Consider the following 24,577-nt stretch of genomic DNA (forward strand, 5'->3'; position numbering starts at 1 on the left):
CTAATGGACTGCACCTGTGCTCATCTTTCATTGTTCATCTCCTGATCTGCCAAACTTCTGCAGCACCCTATTTGGGGACTTTTCTCATCTCTTATGAACCGTGCTGACCCAACTATAACCATATGACCTAAGGCAATTGCTTTCACACAGCAATACGCCTGGTTAACTAATAGCCATATTTCCTGAATGAGAGGCTTGGTGGACATGGTATGGGGCAGGAGAGTGATAACCTAGGAAAAAGAGCATAAAATAAGATAGAAGAGGGGGGGGAAAAGCAGAAATGGCTAAACCAGCATAATAAGGAAATCAGGATGAACTATGCTCATCTAGGAGTCTTCCTTTTAACAATATTACCCTTTAACTTTTGCTCCGAAGATTTAATCCATTTTAAAGGAGTAGGGGTTTAGTATTTCTCTTGTATTTAAGCTATTACACAGAACAATTTTGCTTAGTCAGCACACTGTAAAGATGCGAAGTCTTTCAGGAAGATTCCTGACAACAGGGCACTTGAGAATTACAGACAAGCATGAAAGAATCTGTGCATCCAGGACAGGACAAGTGGGATTACAGATGTCATTATTTGCTTCACTCCAATTGCTAAAAGATAAACAACCCGTATTTCAGAACTACAAGTCTCCCACACTTGCCAGACTTGTGTTGTAGAAGAAGCAAGTATGTACCTGAGTTTCATTTCTTGGCTTTTCATAAGCATTCTGTCTGTCCTTCAAAAGCCCAGTTAAAAAATGGTGATAAACATTCAGGTTTTCTTTCTTTATTTTTTTAACTAATATGTGGCATAAATTGATTTGTAATGTATACTTCTTCCCCTCTTCCAGTTCACACTTTGCTTGAGAAGCAGCAGAAACTGCTCTGCATAAATTTAAAACTAAATGTAGATACTAAGTTTCAAACGCAACTTACCTGCCAAAATTGGCTGGCAAAAACTCAAGAAAAGCATCATTCAGGTACAGCTGCGTTAGGTTTAACAGTTGGGAAAATCCATCTGGAAGCCTATATAAAAATAAAATAATGTAGTGCCTTTGTTTCAATTATATTCAGGGCATTAAGTCATATTTTCTTAAACAACAGTATAGCATTGAAGTCCTACATATTGATAACTTTAAAATCAAGGTGGTACCAAAATTTCTACAAAATTGCACTAGATACTTGTTCTCTGTAAGATTAGTTTTCAAAATTATTTTTAAGTATTGAGGACAATACCTACAGGCAATAAAAACTACAAACAACAAATGTAGTCTTGCTATGTATTTGTGATCTCCTGACACCTAATGTGGAGGAGACTTTCATTAGAGACAATAAGATAAATTAAAACCTACGCAACACCTTTTTTTTCCCTAGAAGAGTTACTTTGCGCAAAGTTTGTATCTCTGGCAGTGCTACTTCTGGCAAATTAATTTTGTCAGTACAGAAGCTGACTGGGAAATCTACTTACATAAGTTAAGTTTGAAAAACAGTGGTACAGGCTGTAGGGTAGAATTAATTATTGTTATTAAGAATGAAAACTCTTGGCATATTTCTCTATGTTCACAGAGAAGCAATGGACTTAAAGCTGAGAAAGCAACATGATTTAATGCAGGATTGCCCCCATAACCTATTAACTTGGGCAAAATACTTTAATGACATAGCTATACTGTATCACAGTCAGGTTAATGAAGATACTTCTCAGGTAACTCTGCCCCTTGCCTCCAAGGGTTGGCGCGTGTCTGGGGCAAGTTAAGAGACTCAGCAGTGTTTGCACAAAATATAAAACACAAAAAAAATGACAAACTTACTTTGAAATTGGATTTACGCTGGCCTCAACAATTGTCAAGACTTTACAGTTTTTTATATTTTCTGGAAACTCCTGTATGCCTGAAAGATACAGGAAGAGGTAGGGAAACAGTCTTCAATTATTAGACTCCATCACAGGCATAAAAATGATGCACATAAACCCACTAGCCATAAAAACTTTAATTCATTTAGCAACCAGTGAACTGGTTCTCTGATTTTTTCATTTTAGATAGTTTTCATTAAAGAAATACTCTTATTCAATATCAGTTCTTTTACTATTCTATTCCTAAAGCATTTCGTAGTGCAGCTTAGGAGGCAGCTCACCAAGCAGCATTATAGAGACACAGTATACTATCAATTCCCGCTGCTCATTACCAAATATTAAAGTACTTGTACTTTGTAACGTCCTTAAGATCAGGCCCTCAGTCCCAATTTTATTTTTTTTTTTAAAAGGCATTCATACACACAAAAGAACAAAGTTTCCAACAGGATCTGTTTGTCAAATGCATGGCTTGTATGACATCCAGGTGAAATGGTAAGGCTTCAAATCTTAAAGTATGTTTACAGCATTCACGGTTCTGAATAGGTATCCCAAATGTGACATATGCTTGCTGTTAGCTTCAGATTATTTGTAGAGAAGGACAAAAACACTGCAGACACACTTGTGTCTGAAAAATTAAAACAAAAAGGAATCTCCCCTTTTTCCAAGGTTATCTCCAGAAACACCAGAGTGAATTTGCAACCCTCACATCTGCCAGTTTGTACTTGTGAGAAACTGACAGAACAAGCCTTGAAAACAGAAGACAGGTATCCGCCATATCAGTAGGAAATCACTACTGAATCACTGTACTGCCCAAGACTTCCCCATCAATTTTGGCTATATCATAAAACCAAATAAAACTATGGTTATCACAACTGCAGTTGCTTTTGCAATGTATCACTACATTGTTCTTATACCCAGGGACATGTGTTTTTATTTTATATAAACTTGTCCTAAGTATAACCACCATTCATACTGCAATCCTTCCACTTGGATTAAGAATACACTATTTTTTCAAGAAAAATGCATACGCTAGTAAAATAAAGTTAAAAACAACTGTTTTTTCAGGTGACAGAAATCTTGGCTCTTTGTCTTTCAATTAATGCATGTAATTGTGTCTGCTTCTAGAGTGCTTTATCAGGTGTGTGGAGAGGGCAGCCTGAACGCAGGGAATAAGACCACTAAGAAGAAACTGTACTCTGTGGATGCTCACTTTTAGGCTAGTGAAAGAGTGACATTTCACGCTGCTCCAAGCAACATTAACTCTCTTACAAGCCAGCTGCAGAGAGGAAGACAAGGGCAGCGTGTCTTGTCACTCAGATTGGCAGGTGGGACTTGGTTATAACCGTCTCTCCATGTATCTGTTCTGAGAATACTGAAGCAGAAAAAACATGGTGAAGCATGAACTGCTAAGTAATGTTTTTACCTACATAAGAAATTACACAATTTCTGATGCGAACACAGAGTTTGGTTCTTTGTTTGTTTGTGCAGTAGCAAGATTGACCTGGTATATTAGGACTTAAGAGATGGCAATACCCCCTGACATGAAAAGTAGTCACAAAACACACACTGAGTCAATTGGTGATGTTAAGTGGCAAAGTCACCATGCTGACTTTTCCATAAATTCAACTTAAGTAGAAACATCATTTCTGTCAAAGTAGACTTTTAGGTCCTTCTTGGCAGGAACTTGTTTGTCATACTAAATGGTTGAAACTATTAGTTTTGACTTATACCAGGTGCTGTACTCTTATTGAGAGATAAAAGGCAGGAAAAGGACACTAAGCCACACAGTTAATCCAGCTGTTTAAGTACCTGAAAGTATCACAGATCCTCTTGGGAAATAGCTTGTTGAACTTGAGAACAGTAAAATATAAAAGCAGAGGGGAGCAGGAGGAATTGAACCATCAACTGCAATACAGACCAAGATTTCTGACACTTCTGGTTTACTACCATGCATGTTCATATATATGCACACGTGTAAATAAAAACGTGGCTTTATATATATGGCTTCAGCCATGGGAAGTTTACTGGGGCTGTGAGTGGAGTTGAAGCAGAAGATGATGACAAGGGATACTGATTCAATTCACTTGATCACTCTTACAGTTCAAAATAAAAACTAAAAAGGCAATAGTTATAATGTAATGAAGCTTCATTGCTGGAAATCAGCAGTGATATTTTCAAGTCCAAAGATAGGTTTAAATAAAGATTAGAAAAATACCATAGAAAGACTAGAAAGGTACCTTACCCAGTGCTGTCATATAATCTTTGTATTAAGAGAAACACATTTCCAAGAAGTTTAAATATACATGATCTGAATTCCAGTTGTAGCAAGAAGCCTCTTTCACCAAACAAGAATATCCAAATATACAGATGAAAGGCATCTAACGTGATAATGCATCCCAAGCCGTGGCAGATGAGCAAAAATCTAGCACATAAGAGACCTGTACAGATGAAGTTATGGATGATTTGTATGAAGTGGTCTTCTATTGTCTAAAAAGTACATCAAGACCTCTCTATTGCCGATAATATAACTTTACCTTCGTAAAATAAGTGTCTACATTAACCAGAGTAAACCAATGCTAAGCTCTTCCTTGGAGACAGAGTTGTATTTCAGATTCACTCTGTGCCATTAGTTTTGCTATTTGAATCATATTGACAGATTCTCTAAGCTTATCAGAAAAACTACTGGCCTTGTCTTCATCTTTGGATGAAAGATTGCTCTGGTTCAACACATTAAACCCCATGTTTTTAATATTAGTTTCCACCGCCTGTGTCAAGAATTCACTGAAGCACAGAAGACTTACATCTGTGATAGCTACCTAGAAAACAAAACACGCAGCACATCTGCTAGAGAGGAGAATGTAAATGTAAACTTATTTTCAAAATAACAGCCAAATAAAATATTAGCTATCCAAATACAGACATCTTAAATCAGCATGCTTTTGTGCATGATCAGAAGACTCTACAGTAGTCTCCTGTTTGATTATGCCTTGGGCAAGAGGCAGCAACAGTTTTAACAACAAATTAACAATGGGATATCAGCTGATAAGAGAAAGCTAACCATGAAGAAGCCCATGAATCTAATTTTGCTTCTTCTTAGAGCCAGGATTGGTACAATACACACCATCTTTACCAACCTCACTCAAGACTTCAGTACGGATAAATGGCAGCCATCATTCAAAAGAGCAGCAAACTGGGAATGACAGCATGAAATATACCTAACATTTGTAGTGCACACTCAGAAGACAGAAAAAAATTAGGAGACTGCTCCTCTCTATCATGTAATAAGAAGTTGCATTTACTAACTGGCTGCTATACAACAACCTTCAGACATTCACTTTTCCTTAGCTGTATTCCTCCTGCATGCTAGAAACATGCAGTTACTGTTGGATTAGTATTCCTTCAGTCTTCCCACCAAGAAAGCAAATTCAAAAAAGCAAGTAAGAAAGAAGAGTAAGAAAGGAGGCAGAGACACCCTGGAAAGAGATATGAGAGCAGGACAAAGGGCTGTAAAGAGCACTTTACAAGAGGATCTCTTCCTTGTTTCTCTGCTTTCCATCTATCCTTAGTGTCCTGGATCTTCTTCCCTGTTAAGGAAGCTCAGCAAACCTCAAGAGTCTTTGTGACCACACCTTTCCGCACTCCTTTTGTAACACTGTGCTAATTAATCCATTTGATATCCAACCCCACCTTGCATGAGCACCTGATCAAATGAGCACTGCAAATTAAGAGCCACCTTCCTTTCTAAATCCCGTTTTTCTTTGGGGGTTTTTAGTGCTTCCTTTATACACTGATACTCAAGGATTATAGAAGACAGTGCAATATATTACTTTGGGGTTATCTAGCCTGTTGCAGACTTATCCCACTTTCCTTGAAAAACATCATATGGGCAGGTTCTTCATCCTGCTGTTTCCTATTTTACATGACAACAACAATGTCACTGATTTACACATTTACTGTTTTCCAAAAAAATACAAACCATCACACTTGCTGACTACGACCAGTTGCCAAGCACAACAGGAGAAAATGCGATTTGCTGGTAATCTTTAATTCTATTCAGCAAATCTAAATTGAATTGAGAACAAAGTTCTTTTTGTAGTGTAGTTTCCCACAGAAGTGAGATTTATGTAATAGCTTCTAGCATTTACCTGTCTGTTCCTTCCTGTTTTCCCAAATTTCAGGCACTTTTAAACTCACTGGCCAATTTCTACCAAAACCAACACTTAAAAAAAAAAAAAAAGGGGTGGCGGAGGGGCAGCAGGCAGGCAACAGGCAGGAATGGAGGATTAAGGAAAATTTGGCGGTAAGATAAAGAAAAGGAATATAAAATTCTTGTCTGGAGTAAGCCAATAGCAGAAAGCATTCAACATTCAGAACTCGCTTGGCAAAAACTCACCAGCTAACCAGCCTAACCTAGAAAGCGGTGTTTAATCATGATCCCAGACCAGCTGAGGCACATGCCCAAAGGGCATACCAAAAAGGTCATACAGGGATTTTGGGTCAATGGCCACAAATCTGAAGGTAATCAACCTCAGTTCTGGATCACATAACACAGCTGAAATACAGAATTTTGCCTGATCTCTAACTCCCAGGAGACCAATGATTGTTTTGGTACAGCCCATCAAATACACACAAATGTCGATCTGTTCAGACTGGATTAAGGCAGTTTTAAGTATAATTGGGGTCCCACTCACCATCTGGAGTTACACTGATCTCCTCCCCTACATAGCACAATCCTTTACTATCACCAGGGTTAGCATAACTTGCAGAGCAGGAAAAAACAACTGGGACAACTTTTTTTTCCTCCATCACATAAGATTTTTTACTCAGAGATACTGGCAATTCTGGATTTACAGAAAATTGTGCAAGTCACATCCGTAGCTGGCAGAATCCTTCACTACAATAGATGCCAGAGCTGACATCCCTGTTTCAGCCCTACTGCAGATGGGGGCTTGCTCTGCTGTTCATATTCTAGCCACATGGTCATATTTTTCTTCATAATCAAATGCTAAAACTAGTATGGCCCAGACTTCAGTTATTGAAACCTTTACTGCTATACAGCAGTGGCAGTGCCTCCAAATCAAGTTTCACCTCTTCTCACACAGAAATGTTTTAAGCAGACTCCCCCCCTGACACCGCCCCCCCCAATTGGGTCAATTCCTAAAAAGCACAGAGAAAGAAAATCAGTAACAAATCAGAGACCTGTGGAAGCCATAGGGGTGATGTCCCCAAAGGAAAGAGTTTACAGCTAGATTCCTCAGTTTGTGGGGAATGTAAGAAAAAAAAAAAAACTCTCTCCAAACAACAGGCACACTGAAAAGCCCTCTTGCTGCAAAATCAATGAAACTACAGCCTGCTGTACACCTGCCCCGCACCTTTACAAGTACAGAGGACACAGAGACAAATATACAGGCTCAGTCTATATGAATATGAAAGCAATCTTAATTATGTACATTATTCCCTCAGCTCATCTATTCATCCTGGTCTCAACTTCCAGGCAAGCAGAAGTTGCTTTCCTGCCTGAAAGCAGCTCCACCATAAAAAGAGCAGCTTTTGTGGTTTTTTTCCACTCAGGCCTCTGCTACAACTGTCCTTGCAGCCAATATGGATCAAACAAGGCAACCACAATATTTTCAGAGCTCAAGAATAGATGCCACAATTCTCCCAAAGATTATGTAAAATCTGTTTGCAAAAGCTGAAATTTTAAACTGAATGCTTAAACTAAAGTATTGGTCACAGTCTATATTCTTACATAATTTGATTTAATTTGGGATTTCTGCATACCCTCTGAATTAAAAGCAGTACTCTTCATTATTAAAAGCAAGCAGTATGTTAGAGCCCAATGAATTCACTCCACAATGCTGATCTATCCACCCTTCCTTTCAAACATTCATTCCTCTTTTCAAAATTCTTAGAGGATCCCTTGCTGCAGCTGCTTTCAGATCAACCAGAATCTCAGGTTTCCATGAGATGCCTGACCAGGGTGTAGGGCAGCAGTAACACCTTCCTGCTCAGAGCTGGAGTTGCAGCTTGGCACAAGGTTGGCCTCACACCAGGTGGTACTCAGTACTCTAGTTGTTGCCAAGCAGTTTAGGAGCCTCTAGCTTATTTAGTGAAAACATATACTAAAAAATGAATCGTTTCAAGAGAAAGGAGCGACTACTGCAAACATACTTTCGTCTAGTTCTGCAGAGATATCCCAAAGCTTTTGAAACTGGCTACATGTCACATCAGTTGCTCCTCTTGCATTCTCAGAGTGTCAGAATTGTAAAATTCCTTGCAACTTGGTTGCCCTTGTATATGAGCATTACAGAAGCCTGGGTTTCTGTCCGTCTCTTACTAAAGACAAAAATATAAAAGCTTGGAGACCTGGGGAAGAAATCTACCTTTCTCAAGTAGTAAAACTCAAAAAAAAAAATTCTGTCATGGATTTAACCTGTCATTATTAAACTTGTTACGGATTTAATAAAACACCAATTTTAATATGTTTAATGTTTATGTTATGTTTAATACATTTATGTAGCTTTTTGTTCTCTACTCTCTTCACTTTGTTTACGCAAAAAAGTTCCCTCCTAGAAAAACTTTTGCTTTTGTCAAGGAAATCGCTAATCTAAAACCCTTACAAAATGTTTACAGAATTCTGAAAACAAATCCACTGGATTTCCTGATTTTTCTTTGAAGTGACTTTGCTTGACAACTATATACTTACAGCTTAGTAAGCAGATTCACCTTTCCATCTTCACTTTACAAAGTCCTTTTCTCCAATTCTACACACTCTGAAAGTTTCAAAGTTTCCTTTCCCATTTGTCCTCCCTTTAATAATGGTCACTTGCAGGCTTGTAAGCTTTGACTATGCTGGGTGCCCTTTCTTAAGTTTACACAATGAAAATAAAAGTTGAATCTTTATTTGGAGGACTGCTTGGAGGTTTTTTATAAGGGAAAATAGATAACTTTTGTACAGTCCATGTAATGATTAACACAAGAAAGTCAGTCAAGCTACAAATCTGACAGGAACAAGTGTCTTCATTTAAAAAAACAGGTGGAAAAAAAAAAGAACCAGGAAATACTTCCATAAGGAGATTTTTAAGCTTTTCTAATGAGTTTTAAAGAAAAAATGTACTCTTATTGGTTGTGACAACTATTATAATATAATTAGATTTACAATAAAATACAGTATTGGCAATATATTTTGTGCTCATTTTGCTAATGAGTTGAGTACTTAACTACATACATTTATATAGTAGTAAAATACTTACTCACAATGAAGACAAAAGACTCTTTTGCAGAATAAGTGTCCACATGTGGAAAAAGCAGCAGTATTAAGATGTAAACTGCTTGTCTGAGTCAAGTTTAGTATTCCTAAAATTTTTGTTTTGAGACCAGTTATGAAATTTGAAATTTTAAGTCCTTAATATGCAAGCTAAAAACTTACACCAATACGGTGAGCTTCAGACAGTAATGAATCCTATTTTCTACTGTATGTTAGCCTCCTGATCTGTTTAAATGGATAATGCCTCCTCATCGCTTTCTCCAACAACAACAACTTGTGCTGCTAAATTATCAGAGCTGATGCAGGCAGAGAAAACAAGAAGACAGTTTAGTGGCGTTTGTGGGGTGGCGGTGGTGGGTTATTTAATTCCTTTTATACACATGTACTGGCACAGATAGGATGGTCCAGCAAGCCCACAAGAGTCTTCCAAACTGTTTGGAAGAGCTTCAATTTTTAGAGTAAGGTATCTCTAGGCCTACTTTAGCTGTTCCTTACACAATGTAAAGGAGGAGTGAGTAGCAAGACAGGTTCCTAAATTACTTTTCTTGGGGCAGGGGGAAGGATAGCCAATAAAGCTGCTTCTTGAAGACATGCCTGACACACTAATTTACATAAACGTAAACATCCAAGGGCAGGGTAAAGTTGCAAAATGTAGAACACTAGGAAGGTTGTGGGCAGCAGTTTTGTTCATAATACTGTCCTGGACAATCACCACAGTTCAGGTGGTTTTCAACTATGCCTAATTCATGCCTGGCGTGTTGTTGAGTCCCCAGAGTAACCTGAAACTAAAGTTTCAGATAAACTCGTAAAGCTGCTTTGCTTCCCTTCCCTCCCCCCCCCCCCCCCCCCCCCCCCCCCCCCCCGCCACCATCTCCTACCACCTTGAGCCGCAAATTCTGTGTTGTCTGTCCAGCCACTTTTGGTTGATACCTGATGACTGTCACTCAAAGCACATTGCTTTACAAAAATAAAGGTACATTTTGCCCTTACATGCAAATCCACACCTAAAAAACCCCGTAATTATTTCTACAATGCCTCTTCTGTGTTACAAAAATTTCTTTGAGTCAAGGAAGAGATTTGTATTGAACTTATTTCAGATACGTACACTCAAACTCCACATTCAAGACCTTAGCTGCGTTGAAATTCCATTCTGTTCACATTCTCTCTTGCACACAAAGATCATTTTATTCTGCAGAGACAGATCCTGTTCAATGTCTTTAATAACACAGACAATATATTTAAGAAAAAATACTATAAACAGTTGAATAGAGAACTTTAAATGGAATAGCTGCCTACATTTAGGATAAATTTATGAGCTTTATAGGATGATACATTATAGTAAAGCTACAGACTCACGAGTCAGCAGCACATCAATTATCTTCTTTTATTTCACTATCATGGATGATATAAACCCCCTGCTCCCATCTGCCCTTCCCTGCTCCATCCCCATTTTCCCCCAACCAGTATAAGCACAGAAATAGCAAATTTACAGCAAGTTATTTTTGTATTCAGGATCTTTCTCTCTTACTTCTCCCTACGGAAAATAAAACTTGGATCTCTCTCCCTATTAACTATGAAACCCCCATATTTCTAAATGCACCAGATGGGCAACATAAGACTAGATACTCTCCTGATTTCTCATTCTTCAACTCCCCAACTTCTGGCACACTGCATACTAAGGCTAGTTTGCCAAATCAGCAGATGATTTTAAAACACGAAGAAAACATATTTGATCTACATTTGCACCTGTTCTTTAAAATTACTTAAGATAATTTTTATAGGCAGATATGCCTGGAGGCAGGGATTGAGGCAGTGGGGGTGTTTGTTTTCTTGGGTTTAGTTTGTGTATTTTTCCATGCAGATTCCTTGCAATACAGACTGACAAACTGGCATGTTTAAATTCACTGTAAGATCGCAGTGAAAGGGAACCACTCCTTAATATCTAAGAGACTATTGAAGATACCCTTATTTCCAAAACACCATGTTTCTTCCAGTCTTGCTATTTGATCCTCCAAAGGCCTGAATAATATAGAACTTTAAAAATTAATCTTTTTCTTGCACCATGTACAAGCAGGGAAAAATATACCATCTCACTGTTTCCCACTATACTAACTGCACAGGCACAGTGATTTCAAGCCCATTTCCCAGGCTTCCAGGAAAGCCTGATTTCCCTGGCAGGCACCACATCGTATGCTTCAGCCTTTCAAATCACTTGATTCTAGTAACCTGTAAAGCTAAGTCTTATGTCCATTTATATACACCATCATACACTGTACATGAACGCTCTCCCCTCCTTCAAAGAAGAGGTAAAGACAGTCTTCCACATTGCCCTAGATGCAGGCTATGCCTGGCATCCCCAAGCCAAGAAGAAATAATTGTCCCCTAAAGGTTAATAAACCATTTAAAAAGGACAGATTTAGGGGTGAAGAGTGGTGTTGCGCGCTTTTTTTGGTGGGTGTTTTGTGGTTTCCCCTCCCCCTGTACAACTGTCAATAAATAAACATTTGATTATGCCTATGCCACAAACAGCTCAACTATCTTACATGAAAATCCTATCATATTTCATGTACCAGGGCATCTGCACTTCATGATTTATGTCCATCCACAGTGGAAGAAAACACTTATGGTACATCAATACTACAAGAAAAATACAGGAACTATCACTTTCACGTGTCACAACCACAGGAATCTGAAAAACACACTCAATTCTTTTAGAATTTGGCATCTCTCATCATCCTGCACTAAGATTGGTGATTAATCTCCAGTAATATTTTTTTTTATATAAATTAGGTGCTTCCCACAAAGTCCACTGCATCCACACTGTATTCTTTCAATATCTAACAAAGAAAAAGGTCAAATCAGAGATTTTGATCAGTTTTGCTAGTCTTAGAAAACTAGTAAAACCCCTCCTATTTGGTTCTATTATAGACACACATCAGAACAATTGTCCAAAGTGGGAAACTGAGCAGTAAACTCTTAACAAGAGAAAAACAGACACAAGGGAAGAGAATAGGCTTGCAGTTGTCAAGACAAAAATGTTCGATGGTTGTAACAGTGGATAGGTGTCCTGGTTTCAGCTGGGACAGAGTTAATTTTCTTTCTAGTAGCTGGATTTAGTATAAGAAGAACGTTGACAGCAACAACTGAAAACATCAGTGTGTTAAGTAGTGTGTATACTAAGTCAAGAATTTCTCAGCTAGCAAGAAGACTGGAGGGGCACAAGAAGTTGGGAGGGGACACAGACAGGACAGCTGGCCCAAACTGGCCAAAGGGGTAGTCCATAACATGTGTCGTCATATCCAGAATATAAAACTGGGGGAGTTGGCCTGGGGGGACAGATCACTGCTCAGGAACTAACTGGGCATCAATCGGTCAGTGGTGAACAATTGCATTGTGCATCACTTTTTTGTACATTTCAATCCTTTTATTATTATTATTGTCATTTTATTGTTGCTGTTATTATTATCATTATTAATTCCTTCCTTTCTGTTCTATTAAACTGTTCTTGTCTCAACCCAGGAGTTTTATCTTTTTCCTTCCAGTTCTCTCCCCTATCCCATTGGGTGGGGGCAAGTGAGTGAGCAGCTGCGTGGTGCTTAATTGCTGGCTGGGATTAAACCACGACAACAGGGAAACAGAAAGGGAAAGGCACTTAAGCCAACAAACTGAAGTCTCAAATAATACCAAATTTATTACAGAATAAACAGCACTATTTCTCACCTCATCCAACAGGGACCAACGGGGACCATGCTTTGTTTTTTTGAGTTTTACAGAGCTTTCAGGAATAGTGGGAGACAAGATGCCCCAAGTAAACAAGCATTTGACCTCCGGGCTATTTTTGATATGCAACACTAGGCAGAGAATTTATCCAAATTGTGATAAGATTGAGAACAGATGCATGATAATAGTTAAGTAAGCTTGTGCCTTGTCATCTCTGAAAGGTGTTAAAAACAAAACAAAACAACCCCTAGCAAACAGAGCTTCACAGTTTAATGGAATAGCATTTTGTTCAGCTATTGTCTCCTTAAATTCTTTATGTGCCTCAGAGGAACAAGTGCTCTTTCAGCAACTCTCTGAAGGCTTAGCCAGAGGTTACACCATTTTGGACAGACAAGTAACTCTCTAGCTGCTAGTGACCAGCTGCCTATTTACACACATAAGCTAAGGAATTTGCCAGCACTAGAACTCAAATGTCCTTTTGCTGCTTTTAAGTTTAGTGCATTGAGAACTTGTGTTGGAAACACTTAATCCTTTCAACAGTTCAGTCTAGGACAAAAAGATGATTCTCTCTCTGTTGTGTGTCACTATGAAAGTTTAAGGCCAGTGTTCTTTAAGAAAGACTATTAATCTACTGGTACCAGGAACAGAGCAGTGACAATCAGGTCAAGTTATCATACTAAATGCTGTATTCATTCAACAGAAGTAATAAAGTAACATTTTAAGTATATTGGCTTGTCCACTGGCTACAATGGACAATCAAGGAGAATGCCAACTTGTCAACAACTAGAATATTCTTAATAAAGCGGAACTTACTTAACTTCATGGAGTCATAATTAGCTAGTTGTCCAAATAAAACAATTAATTTAATAAGATAAAATCCTTGGCATATTTTTGTAATTCTTATTTTCAAATATGATTTCAAGGAGAGGTCCTCTTACTTCACTCTGAATTAGTAAGACAAGACTATTGTACCCTCATCAGTTAGCAAGACTGACCTTTTTTTCTCTCAAATAAGCCACACAATGAAGCCTGATGACAATATAAGTTATTTCAATTTCCTCACAGTTGCACACATCTGCCAGCTTGCCAAAGCTGCACTGTTAATAAAACCCCATGTATACAATACTTGGCTGACAATGTTTCATGATTTATAAAAGGCTGACTCACAGAGAATGATAGATTTTTAACAAGTCAGACAAGTGAACCAGTCATTGCCCACAGACACTTTTCCCCATGCAACAGAGGTTACCATCCCCAAGGCAGGACAGCAAAGCAGGCAAATCCTACAACAATTTTCAGACAGCTCATTAAAATAAATTGAAAACAATTTTCATATGCAACAAAATATAACAATAGAATCCAGAAAAATTTTATGAATTCTTGTGCAAACTCTCTACAGGATAGTGAAACATGAGGAAAGCCACTAAAAGTAGTAAGTTTGAGCATATGTGTTTTGAGAGAATGTAAAATTTTCAGTAATGAATCTCATAGTACAAACCAATCAATTTGAGAGATACAATTAAATATCACAACCGGACCATAAAAGAGAAAAATTTTATGAATTCTTGTGCAAACTCTCTACAGGATAGTGAAACATGAGGAAAGCCACTAAAAGTAGTAAGTTTGAGCATATGTGTTTTGAGAGAATGTAAAATTTTCAGTAATGAATCTCAAAGTACAAACCAATCAATTTGAGAGATACAATTAAATATCACAACCGGACCATAAAAGAGCATCTTTCACATTAAGCAGTGATTTAGAGTAGTAATTTAAAATTTACTAGCTGCGTAGCTTCTAGAAATTATACTTTCACTAGTATCTTTGTACAGTCAATGGTGATTTACCTTTTAGCTACCCCAATATAATAAGTGAAGTGACTTACCATTCTTGCTGACATCCAGTTCCCTGAGATTAATGAGATTTGCAATGGATGCTGGCAATGTGGTTAGATCATTGTCTGGCAAACTCAGCTTGTGCAGAGACTGACAGTTAAAAAGTTGCTAGTGAAACAAAGAAAAAAGTGAATGCGACTTTCTCTTAGTTTCCTCTATATAGCCTTTGGTTTTAATCCCTTTAAACTTCTGACCTCACAGCTTGAAGGCCAGACTATTTAGAGTCTTTGACTACAAAAACTTTATTTAACTAGTTTTATTCAAAATTGTCTTAAGTTTACAATGCTTAGGAAAGCAAAGAACTGCAAACAGTCACAAGCCAGCACCTATGCTTAACATTTCCTACAAATTCCTTCTAGTATCTCAGAAATTGTGACCTGTAGTTACATGTAGTCCTGCAAAAATTGGAAAATATCTTCCATAATAGACATATCATGTGATACCTCAGAGGTAATGACAGTTTCTTCAAAAAAAAGAAAATAATTAAATTGATAGATGCCTTTTTTAAAGTTAAATAGTTCAGGAACACAGTATTTGAATAGGTATTGATCTTCTCTAAAAGCTTAAATTTTATTCTGTTATATCTTACAATTTTTTTTCCCTTCCATGCTTTCTAGCTCAAGTACATAAAAATGTAACAAGATTGTGATGAAAACTAGTGAAAGTTTGACCTAAGGATATAGAAAACTGTATAATCTCTTCTGTATACATGCATTATAATTTGTATCAAATATTAGCTCAGAGCCAGATTCTTTCTATATGCAAGTTACCTTGAGATTCTTACCCAGAAGCTTTACAAACTGACAAAATAGGGCAAGTAATATTAGTGTAATGGAAGAAAAATCCTCAAATGGTATCTAGGAAGCATACAGGTAGCAGAAAATAAATATCTGTAAGAAAGTGGTTGAAAAGGTTCATCTGAACACTTTATGATGAATATTCTTTCCTGACAATTTTGGATAAGATCATTCATAAATACCTGGACTTACTGTTCTTTCGTTTGGAATGATGAGAAAAGATCATACAAAACCAGGAAGTGTCCTATGACTAAAAAATTTATCCCAATCATCATCACAGCAATGGGGCTTAGTTCAATCAAAATTTCTTGGGTCTCTCAATTATGAGGCCATTATTTCAACCACAGACCATTGAAGAAGCTCCATTCATGTAACATTTGCATATACCACCCCAGAACAAAAGCAGACATAAATTAGCAAGATGGACAATTCAAAGAATGAGCTTTAACTTGCCTACTGATGTTTACAATTCCTCAGAAATGTACACATGTTAGAACTAGTTGATATCATTAAGGCTTTGAAGGGTTACAAGTTACTCAGGATATATGGGAAGGAGAACTTTGATGAGGTCATGTGTTTTGGAGCCATTCCTTTATTTCAGTACTTCAAGCAAGAATATATACTTCAGATTCATCCTGAAAACAATAATCTGAAGTCTTGGAATCATTAGAAATTTCTCCAATTAGTCAGGTGAAAGCAAATGCAGCACAAGGAACTGCAAGATCCCTAAAGGAAAATGTGGGCGGGGGAGTTTTGTATGGTGTTGACTTTATAGTTGTTCCTTTTGTTGTTGTTCTTTTTTGTAGTTTGTACATTCAGTGATTAAGCAGATCATCATTACTGTTAGTGAACACCAGAAGTCATATAATTAAGGACTATTTTACTGCAGAATTCCAATTTCTTCCCAACAGCAAAATAGGAGGGAAAAGAAAACTGCTACAGCTTGAGCTTTTCAGCTCAAATGCACATCATGGCACTTGGGATAAACAGAGTACCTTTTCAGATGTGATTTAGCACACAAGATGAAAGCATTTCAAATGTCCAGTCACTTTTGAAACTGAGACTACACACCAACACTTGCTACCACTAGCTTTCTCTCCACTGTAGTTTGCTTATATTGCAACCTTGGCCAGTCAAATAAATTAAGGAGCTGTACTGTAAGAAACTATTTTTGACGTATACTGGAATACTGACACGATTGGAGGTAATTAAAAAAAAAAAAAGCACACTCACTGACAAGCCATTTCAGTGATCAGGCTGACAAGACAGTCCTAAACCAGCTGTGTTGCAGCATACAAAGTGCAGCAGATTGCAAAACAGGGTTAAGAACACACCACCAGGGGCAAAGAGGAAAGGGGAAGAATGGGAATGTCTTAACCAGGCTTCGGAAAGCTGGAGACAGCCTAGTAAGTACTGCACCCTTCATCTGAGATGGCTTAATTAGAAGGCTTTTTCAAAATTAAAAGACTAAAAGCCTGGGTTAGGGAAAAGGGATACACAGCTTGAATCTCTGGCTCCAAACAGGCTAGGATCATTTCAAACATTACAGGCCCTCCCTTACAGATCTTCTGTGGATAGTTTTAAGTTTACAATTTCTGTCAAATGATCAAATAAAACACTTTTACTATATCTTCACTACTCCCTTATCTCTCTGCTTGTTTCGTCTGCAGTATTTGAATTTATGGGGGGGGGGGGGGGGGGGGGTGTGTTTTGAAAATCGAAATGGTCGTAGAAAATAATGACCAAAATTACTTGAAAACTGAAAAAAATGCTTAGCTTCTCAAAAATAAGCCTATAAGGATGACTTACTATAATGTACAAACACATTAGCATGAAGCAAGTGTACGCTATTACAGGCCCCTGCAGTTCAGTAAAGAAAAGCAAAAGGAACAAAACATAAATGTTTAAGCAGTCTTTCAAATCACGTGGATAATTTCATCTTAGACTAGACCAAGGCAACTGGTGGACTGCCCACCTCACAGTTTACTCATTGTTATGGGTTTGGGTGGCACAGGGCTTTTTTGGTAGTGGGGGAGGGGCCGCAGGGGTGGCTCCTGTGAGAAGCTGCTAGAAGCTTCCCTGGATCCAAGTCGGACCCGCCTCTGGCCAAGGCCGAGCCCATCACTGACAGTGGTAGTGCCTCTGGAAGAACAGATTTAAGAAGGGGAAACGTGCAGCAGGGGAGGAGATTGGGATGTGAGAGAAGCCCTCTGCAGACAGCGAGGTCAGTGAGGAAGGAGGGGAGGAGGAGCGGGGCAGGAGGGGATGCCCCTGCAGCCGGTGGTGAGGCGGCAGGCTGTCCCCCCAAGCCCATGGAGGGAGGCGGGGGAGCAGGTGCCCACCTGCAGCCTGGGGAGGACCCCACGATGGAGCAGGGGGATGACCCCGGAGATGGCCGTGACTCCATGGGAAAGCCCGTGCTGGAGCAGTCTGTGCCTGAAGGAATACAGCCCATGGAAAGGACCCATGCTGGAGCAGTTCATGAAGAACTGCAGGCTGTGGGAAGGACCCACGCTGGAGAAGTTTGTGAAGGACGGTCTTCTGTGGGAGGGACCCCACAGTGGAGCAGGGAACAAGTGAGGAGTCCTCCCCCTGAGGAGGAAGGAGCAGCAGAGACAAGGTGTGGGGAGCTGACCCTAACCTTACCCCTTGTTCCCCTGCACTGCTGGGGGGAGGAGGAGGAGAGAACCGGGAAGGAGGGAGGGGTGGGAGGAAGGTGTTCAAAGGTTTGGTTTTACTTCCTAATTTCCTTGTTTTGTTTTGATTTGTAGTAAATTGAATTGATTTTGTTTTTTCCCCAAGTTGAGCCCGTCTTTTGCCCATGACCATAAGTGGTGAGTGATTCCTCCCAGTCCTTATCTTAACCCATGAGCCTGCCTTTGTATTTTCTCCTCACCCCACCATGGCCAGGGGCCGGGGGGGGGGAGAGTGAGTGAGTGGATGCGTGGTGCTTTGTTACCAGCTAGGCTGAAACCACGACAGTCCTGTATCAAAATTGGATTTCGTATAGGAACTGACTAATGAAATCAAATGGCATGTAACAGAAAAGGAAGACAAAGCAGACTAACCACTTCTGATCTAAAACGGCAACATGCATTCATTTGATTGCTACAGTGAAGTCTTTCTTCGTCTTTTAAGATTAATAAAAGGAATTTTTTAAAGAATTAGGAGTTTGGGAGCAAGATGTTTGCTTAGTTCTTATGATTGGGGAAACTGGAATTTAATGCAAGAAGAGTTCAGAAAATCTCCTTTTTTTTTTTTTTTGCTAAGAAAGGTATGTTATTCTGGTTTTGAAGCATTCAATTTTATTCTTCTCCAATAAAGACTAACTAAAAGACTAACTCCAGTAAAGAAATATCTGCTTGGGAAGAGAGAAGAATAAAATAGTTGAAGTTCCAAACCATAACTTTGACAAAATGTCTAGTTTTAACTTGTATGTTATTAGCTTTATTTAATGTACAAACACAGATTTTCATTGATGACTTCTCAGAAGCATTTAAGGTTGGATTTTCAAAGGCACTCAGCTGGTATAAGTCAGCTTTACTGGAATCCAGGGCTTCTGATAACTGTCAAGTTACAATCCCGGAATTGGTTTATTTCCTTATGTGTTTCATTTATCTGTCAAAACATCCAAACCAGCAAAACCTGAATTGGGTATAGCAAACCTTCCAAAAATCTAACAAAGCATTCCATAGTTGTCCTGCATGACAGTGTAGATTTGCACATAATTATTTCAAATATTAAATCTTTCATTTAAGTTTTTAATTCAACCAAGATGGGACATAGTAATGGAAACAAGTCTATTGCAATGATCACTTTGTACTTCTCAAAATTCTCAGTGGCAAAAATTTTCATTGTTTTCTCTAGCATACTGCTAATTCAGCATGCAGTTTATCTTCAGATTTCAGAACAAATAACAGATACTAATTTCTATAATAAAGATGTAATCAAAGTGGCATTCCGGCTCTCTAGTTTTTGAACTTAAGTAATCTAAGGATACTTCAGAAAGTCTCTTCAGTTATGTACTGAAGAAGAAAGCAGGACTTCAATTATTAGATACTTTGGATTGCAGCTATCTTTTGTCGGCACAGAGGTATGAACAAGATATTAATCCTGCTTCTTCTAATCATGTGTTATCAGAGATTCAAAGTAATACCACAATTTGTCAAATACAGGTAGTCAGTTTGAGCAGACACTGCCACACAAATAAATCAGTCAGCCTCTTCTGCTATGTACATCTCCTGGGCTGGATCAGTTGCTTAAGCAGTTTCATCCCAATTCATGCAGCAAACTAATCAAGCTGGAATGCATAAACACTCCTTCTACCAGGGCTGCTTCTTCTTGGACCAACATTTACTTTAAAATATTTGGCAAACTGCAGCCTAAAAGCTGAAATGGAAAGCTAGACCCTATTAGCTTCTACAATGCTGATGAAGTAATAGAGTTAATAAATGTAACTAAAAGGAAAACCAGCCAACATACCTTTGGAAGCTCTTCAATCTGATTAGCATCTAAATAGAGTTCTTCCAAGGTCTTTTCAAAAGTAAAAATCTCCTTAGGCACCTGTTCCAGGCTGCAGTGAGAATAATCAAGCGTAGTGACTGTTTCCTCCTCTCCACGCAGACAGCGGCATGGCACCAGCCGCACAAACAAATTCCGCTTTGTTGTCATTTTCAGGCACTGTAAAACAGAAATTGATCAATTTAAAAACAAAGACAACTTCAGAAATACTCACACGGACAGCTTCTTAAACTTCCACTGGCTGCTAAATACTTAAAAAAGGAAGAAGTGTATACATATCTGCATATGTGTCTGTGTACACATATATATGAGAGAGGGGTGGGGGAGAGAGTATTTGTTTTCTTTTAAACACAACAAATCTGTAGGGGCATTAAATGGGGTTAAAACACCTACAGACCCCAGAATATGAAGTAAAAATTTAGCCTGTAACTTGTCACCTGCTAACACAGCCCTACATTGCAGAGAGGTAGAGAATTTTGAAGCAGCAGTTCTGAACTGTCAATTGTGCTGTTACAACATAGCTTATACCTATCTTTACAGTTATTGGGATGATATTTTTGCTTAATATAATAAAATCCACCCTCTACAGAGCATTAAAATGTAACTATAGGAATAGTATTATATTTTTTTGTGATGAATAAGATTAAATTCATGCACCTTAATTTCAAATCCCTCATTTAAAGACAGAATACAACAAAAAGAACCAGTGTGGACACGACCCCACAAAAAAAGCCCCTCTTGTTCCCTAATCCACTAAAGCCTTGACACAAGTTTAACTCAGGTTCAGTGTTCACAGCCAACAGAGGAAAAATTAGGATCTTCATACAGTTAGGTTTTTTTTTACTTTTTGAAGGAATAGGAAGGGAAAAAACACCTCTTCATATATAATCAGAAGCTTGTCTTTGTAATTATTAAGGGCTCAAAATTTGGAAGGCATAAGGGAGAATTAGCTGTGTTCTGTTTGTGAAGACTTAATCTACCACCCCAAAAAACTCAGTGTTAAAAAAATACCTAGTTTACATTGATATGTTTGCTAATTATAAACTTTTTTTCCCCTCCATGAATCCTTTTTAGCATTTATTTCACACCTCCTCTTCCAAGCTTATTTGAGGATTGCACCTAAGGATCAGAGATGCTGTAGTCTCTGTAGTAAACTCAAAAATGGCTTGTTTAAACTACACCAACATGTGTATTTCATTGAAGTATAGTCTTCAGTCATTCACATATATTAACTGTGACAGTAATAGGAAGCAAATTCCACAATAACTACACAGAATGGGACAAAGGAAAATGTTATTATTGACCTGCCTATATCCTGAAGGCAGCAACAACTACACAGACAGGTTTTCCTCTAGGGATTCAATGGTGGTGAAGGCTAATTATTCTGTGAAGTCTCAAATTTGTGAGAAAAGTTAGGTGCTTTCTTATATAAGTATGGTAGTTTATGTAAGTATGGTATAACAGTAGTGCTTAACCAGTAAGATCAAAAAGAGAGGGAGATAAGAGTTCACAACTGAAAGACGTTTTGCTGTGAAACTGTACACAAATTATTTAATATAAGCTATGTCAAAACTTAATCTTATTTTTTCTGTCTTATATCTATATAACTAGATAGATATCAGTTCACAGAGTCTATCCCATTTGAGACCATGAACGACTTGGAGCACTTTAAAGCTTCAGAATTGATAAGCAAGGCCAAACTGAGCAAAGGGTATTACAGCATTTGTTCAAGAAGGCCACAATATCCATGAAAAAAAAATTTTAAAAATCAACTCTTCCATTTTGAAATTGAGGGTTTCCTACTTGCAGATACATGTTTTCCCCTACCCAACTGATCAAACAGCAGACAAAGCATCTACTACCAGCCTCTGATTTAATTACAGCTATCAGCCCTCTGCTGTTACAAGCAGTGGTTGACTTGCTAAAAGCCAGTGAAGTAACAAGTGGAGAATACTGTGTAACTAATCAGTATCCAGAAAAAAAATTGTTGAAGAAGCTAGGGCAAAGCAAAGACTGTAACTCTATCAGATCTACTGTAACAACAGTGGACTATCTGTGTGGTGAGTTGACCTTAACTGGCTGCCAGGCACCCATCAAGCCACTCTATCACTCCCAACTTTCCTGCCTCCTCCGCCTGAGTGGCACAGGGGGACGGGGAATGGGCATTTTGGTCAGTTCATCACACGTTGTCTCTGCCACTCCTTCCTCCTCAGGGGAAGGACTCCTCACTCTTCCCCTGCTCTGCTGTGGGGTCCCTCCCACGGGAGACAGTTCTCCACAAACTTCTCCAATGTGAGTCCTTCCCACAGGCTGCAGTTCTCTACGAACTGCTCCAAGCGTGGGTCCCTTCCACGGGCTGCAGTCCTTCAGTCACGGACTGCTCCAGCATGGGTCCCCCGTGGGGTCACAAGTCCTGCCAGAAAACCTGCTCCAGCGTGGGCTCCTCTCTCCATGGGGCCACAGGTCCTGCCAGGAGCCTGCTCCAGCGTGGGCTTCCCACGGGGTCACAGCCTCCTTTGGGCATCCACCTGCTCCAGCGTGGGGTCCTGCACAGGCTGCAGGCGGATATCTGCTCCACTGTGGACCTCCCTGGGCTGCAGGGGGACAGCCTGCCTCACCATGGTCTTCCCCATGGGCTGCAGGGGAATCTCTGCTCCGGCGCCTGGAGCATCTCCTCCCCCTCCTTCTTCACTGACCTGGGGGTCTGCAGGGTTGTTTCTTTCCCATTTTCTCACTCCTCTCTCCTGGCTGCTGCAGTGCAGCAGTTTTTTATGCTTTCTTAAATATGTTATCAAGGAGGTGCTATCAATATTGCTGACTGACTCAGCTTTGGCCTTTAGCGGGTCCACCTTGGAGCTGGCTGGAACTGGCTCCATCAGTCATGGGGGCAGCTTCTGGCAGTAGCTCACAGAAGCATACCTGCAGCACCCCCTGCCACCAAACCCTTGCCACCTACACCCAATACATTCTATAAATGGTGAGACATTTTTACCAAGTATAATAAAATCACTATAAGCAGGAAAGCAAAGCATCAGTTTGAAAGATCATGACCAATGAAAGAAAGCAAGATCAACAGCAAGCTTGGATACACACTAAATATCAATCTGGAAGAGACAGCATCATCCAGTAAAACATTACTCCTTGGAACTCTTTGATGATTCCCTGCACACCCCCATCATCCAAGTATCTGGCAGCCCAATAGCACCTGCAGATCCATCAGAACTCCATGGGACATTTTTATTTAACCATGTCTACCGATGTTTTGATGAGCATTTACAAAAAACAAAACAAAACAACCCCCTCTCCCAAACAAACAAAAAAACAGACACACACAGCCCCCCGAGTACCACATTACTTTGAAAATTCTGAACTCAGCCTTGTTGCAAGTAGAATTTAAATTCACAGTAATTTTGTTCCTTATCTCTGTTAATTTGGTCTAAAAGCAATAGTTTCACTGTAACATTAGTCCCTTAAATTTCCTGTCTGATGCTAACAGGATGTGACTGCTCATGCTCTAAGCTGGTGAAAGCACTTTTACCCCCATCAAGCCTTTCAAAAGGGTGTTTACCAGTTACATCAGCAGCAGAGCTGAAAACAAAACCAACTATCAGGTGTTTATACAGACAGGCATGAACAACCAGGCACAAAAATATCTGGTCAGGTTCTTTTTAGCCCACTCCACTATCTACAAACAAGTTAAGAATTATGGAGCTGAGGATATGTAAACACAAGCAAGGGAATGATTGTGTTGGGGAGCATGGAACTTAACGTGCAATCTGACAAATACAAGAAGGCTTATTTGGACAACTGATAGAAGTCCCAACATACTCCTGTTGAAAAAAAGAATTATGAAAAAAATGTTGTTATTTATTAAGAATCTTATTTAATCCACTTAAAAAAAAATAATCAACAAAAGAATTTACTTCCTCTACATCAAAAAATCAGTAGGAAATGAAGCTTCTTATACTGGACATAAAGATATGAACCAGTCTGTCTTTAGAGATGTTAAAGGTTTTTCTCTTCCTAAAGCAGCAACACACGCCACAGAAGATACCAAGACACAGGCTGTTTGCCTTGTTGATGAAAGATACTATATTGTAAAAACTCACAGCACAATTAAATGAATTTCTTAGAGCTAATGACAGCATTAGTCCTCATGAATTTGGGGAAACTGTAAACTTCTTAGTACTTCAAGGAACACTAAACATCCTCAGCTCTGAATAGTAACGTAAGAAATGACTTCGTACCTCCTGCTCTCCAGCAAATCATGTAAAGAAGCTGGGGCAGGTACTAAGAGGTTTGTTCAGGCTTCCCCTAATATCAATCCAATCCCCAATCTCTTGGATGGGAATGGCAAAGTCTTAATTTAACAGACAGCAACAAGCACCTTGCAAACCCTAGCTTGGAAGTTTGTTTCTCTGCAATCCTTCTACTTGTTCTCGGTAGTAGAGGAAAGTATGCCTCAAACCTGATGGCCACTGACAAGGAGCTGAAACATGAAAAGACAGCACGTAATGTGAAGAGACTGCCTCTTTTTAAGTAGCAC

The 24,577-nt window shown here is 39.0% G+C and overlaps 1 protein-coding gene across 11 annotated transcripts in view; it reads right to left on the reverse strand.

Moving 5' to 3' along the window:
* The window catches only part of ERBIN (erbb2 interacting protein), a 121,677-nt gene that overhangs the window by 45,711 nt on the left and 51,389 nt on the right, over positions 1-24,577 (reverse strand). For all 11 annotated transcript variants that reach the window (XM_049795327.1, XM_049795325.1, XM_049795326.1 and 8 more), the window contains 4 exons: positions 19,993-20,190; positions 14,704-14,821; positions 1,794-1,872; positions 922-1,011 (listed from right to left, as the gene is read on the reverse strand). In XM_049795327.1, the coding sequence (XP_049651284.1) occupies positions 922-1,011; positions 1,794-1,872; positions 14,704-14,821; positions 19,993-20,181 (476 nt within the window). In that variant the 5' untranslated portion in view covers positions 20,182-20,190. The remainder of the gene's footprint in view (positions 1-921; positions 1,012-1,793; positions 1,873-14,703; positions 14,822-19,992; positions 20,191-24,577) is intronic.

Source organism: Accipiter gentilis, chromosome Z, assembly GCF_929443795.1.
Source record: "Accipiter gentilis chromosome Z, bAccGen1.1, whole genome shotgun sequence".
NCBI lineage: Eukaryota > Metazoa > Chordata > Aves > Accipitriformes > Accipitridae > Astur > Astur gentilis.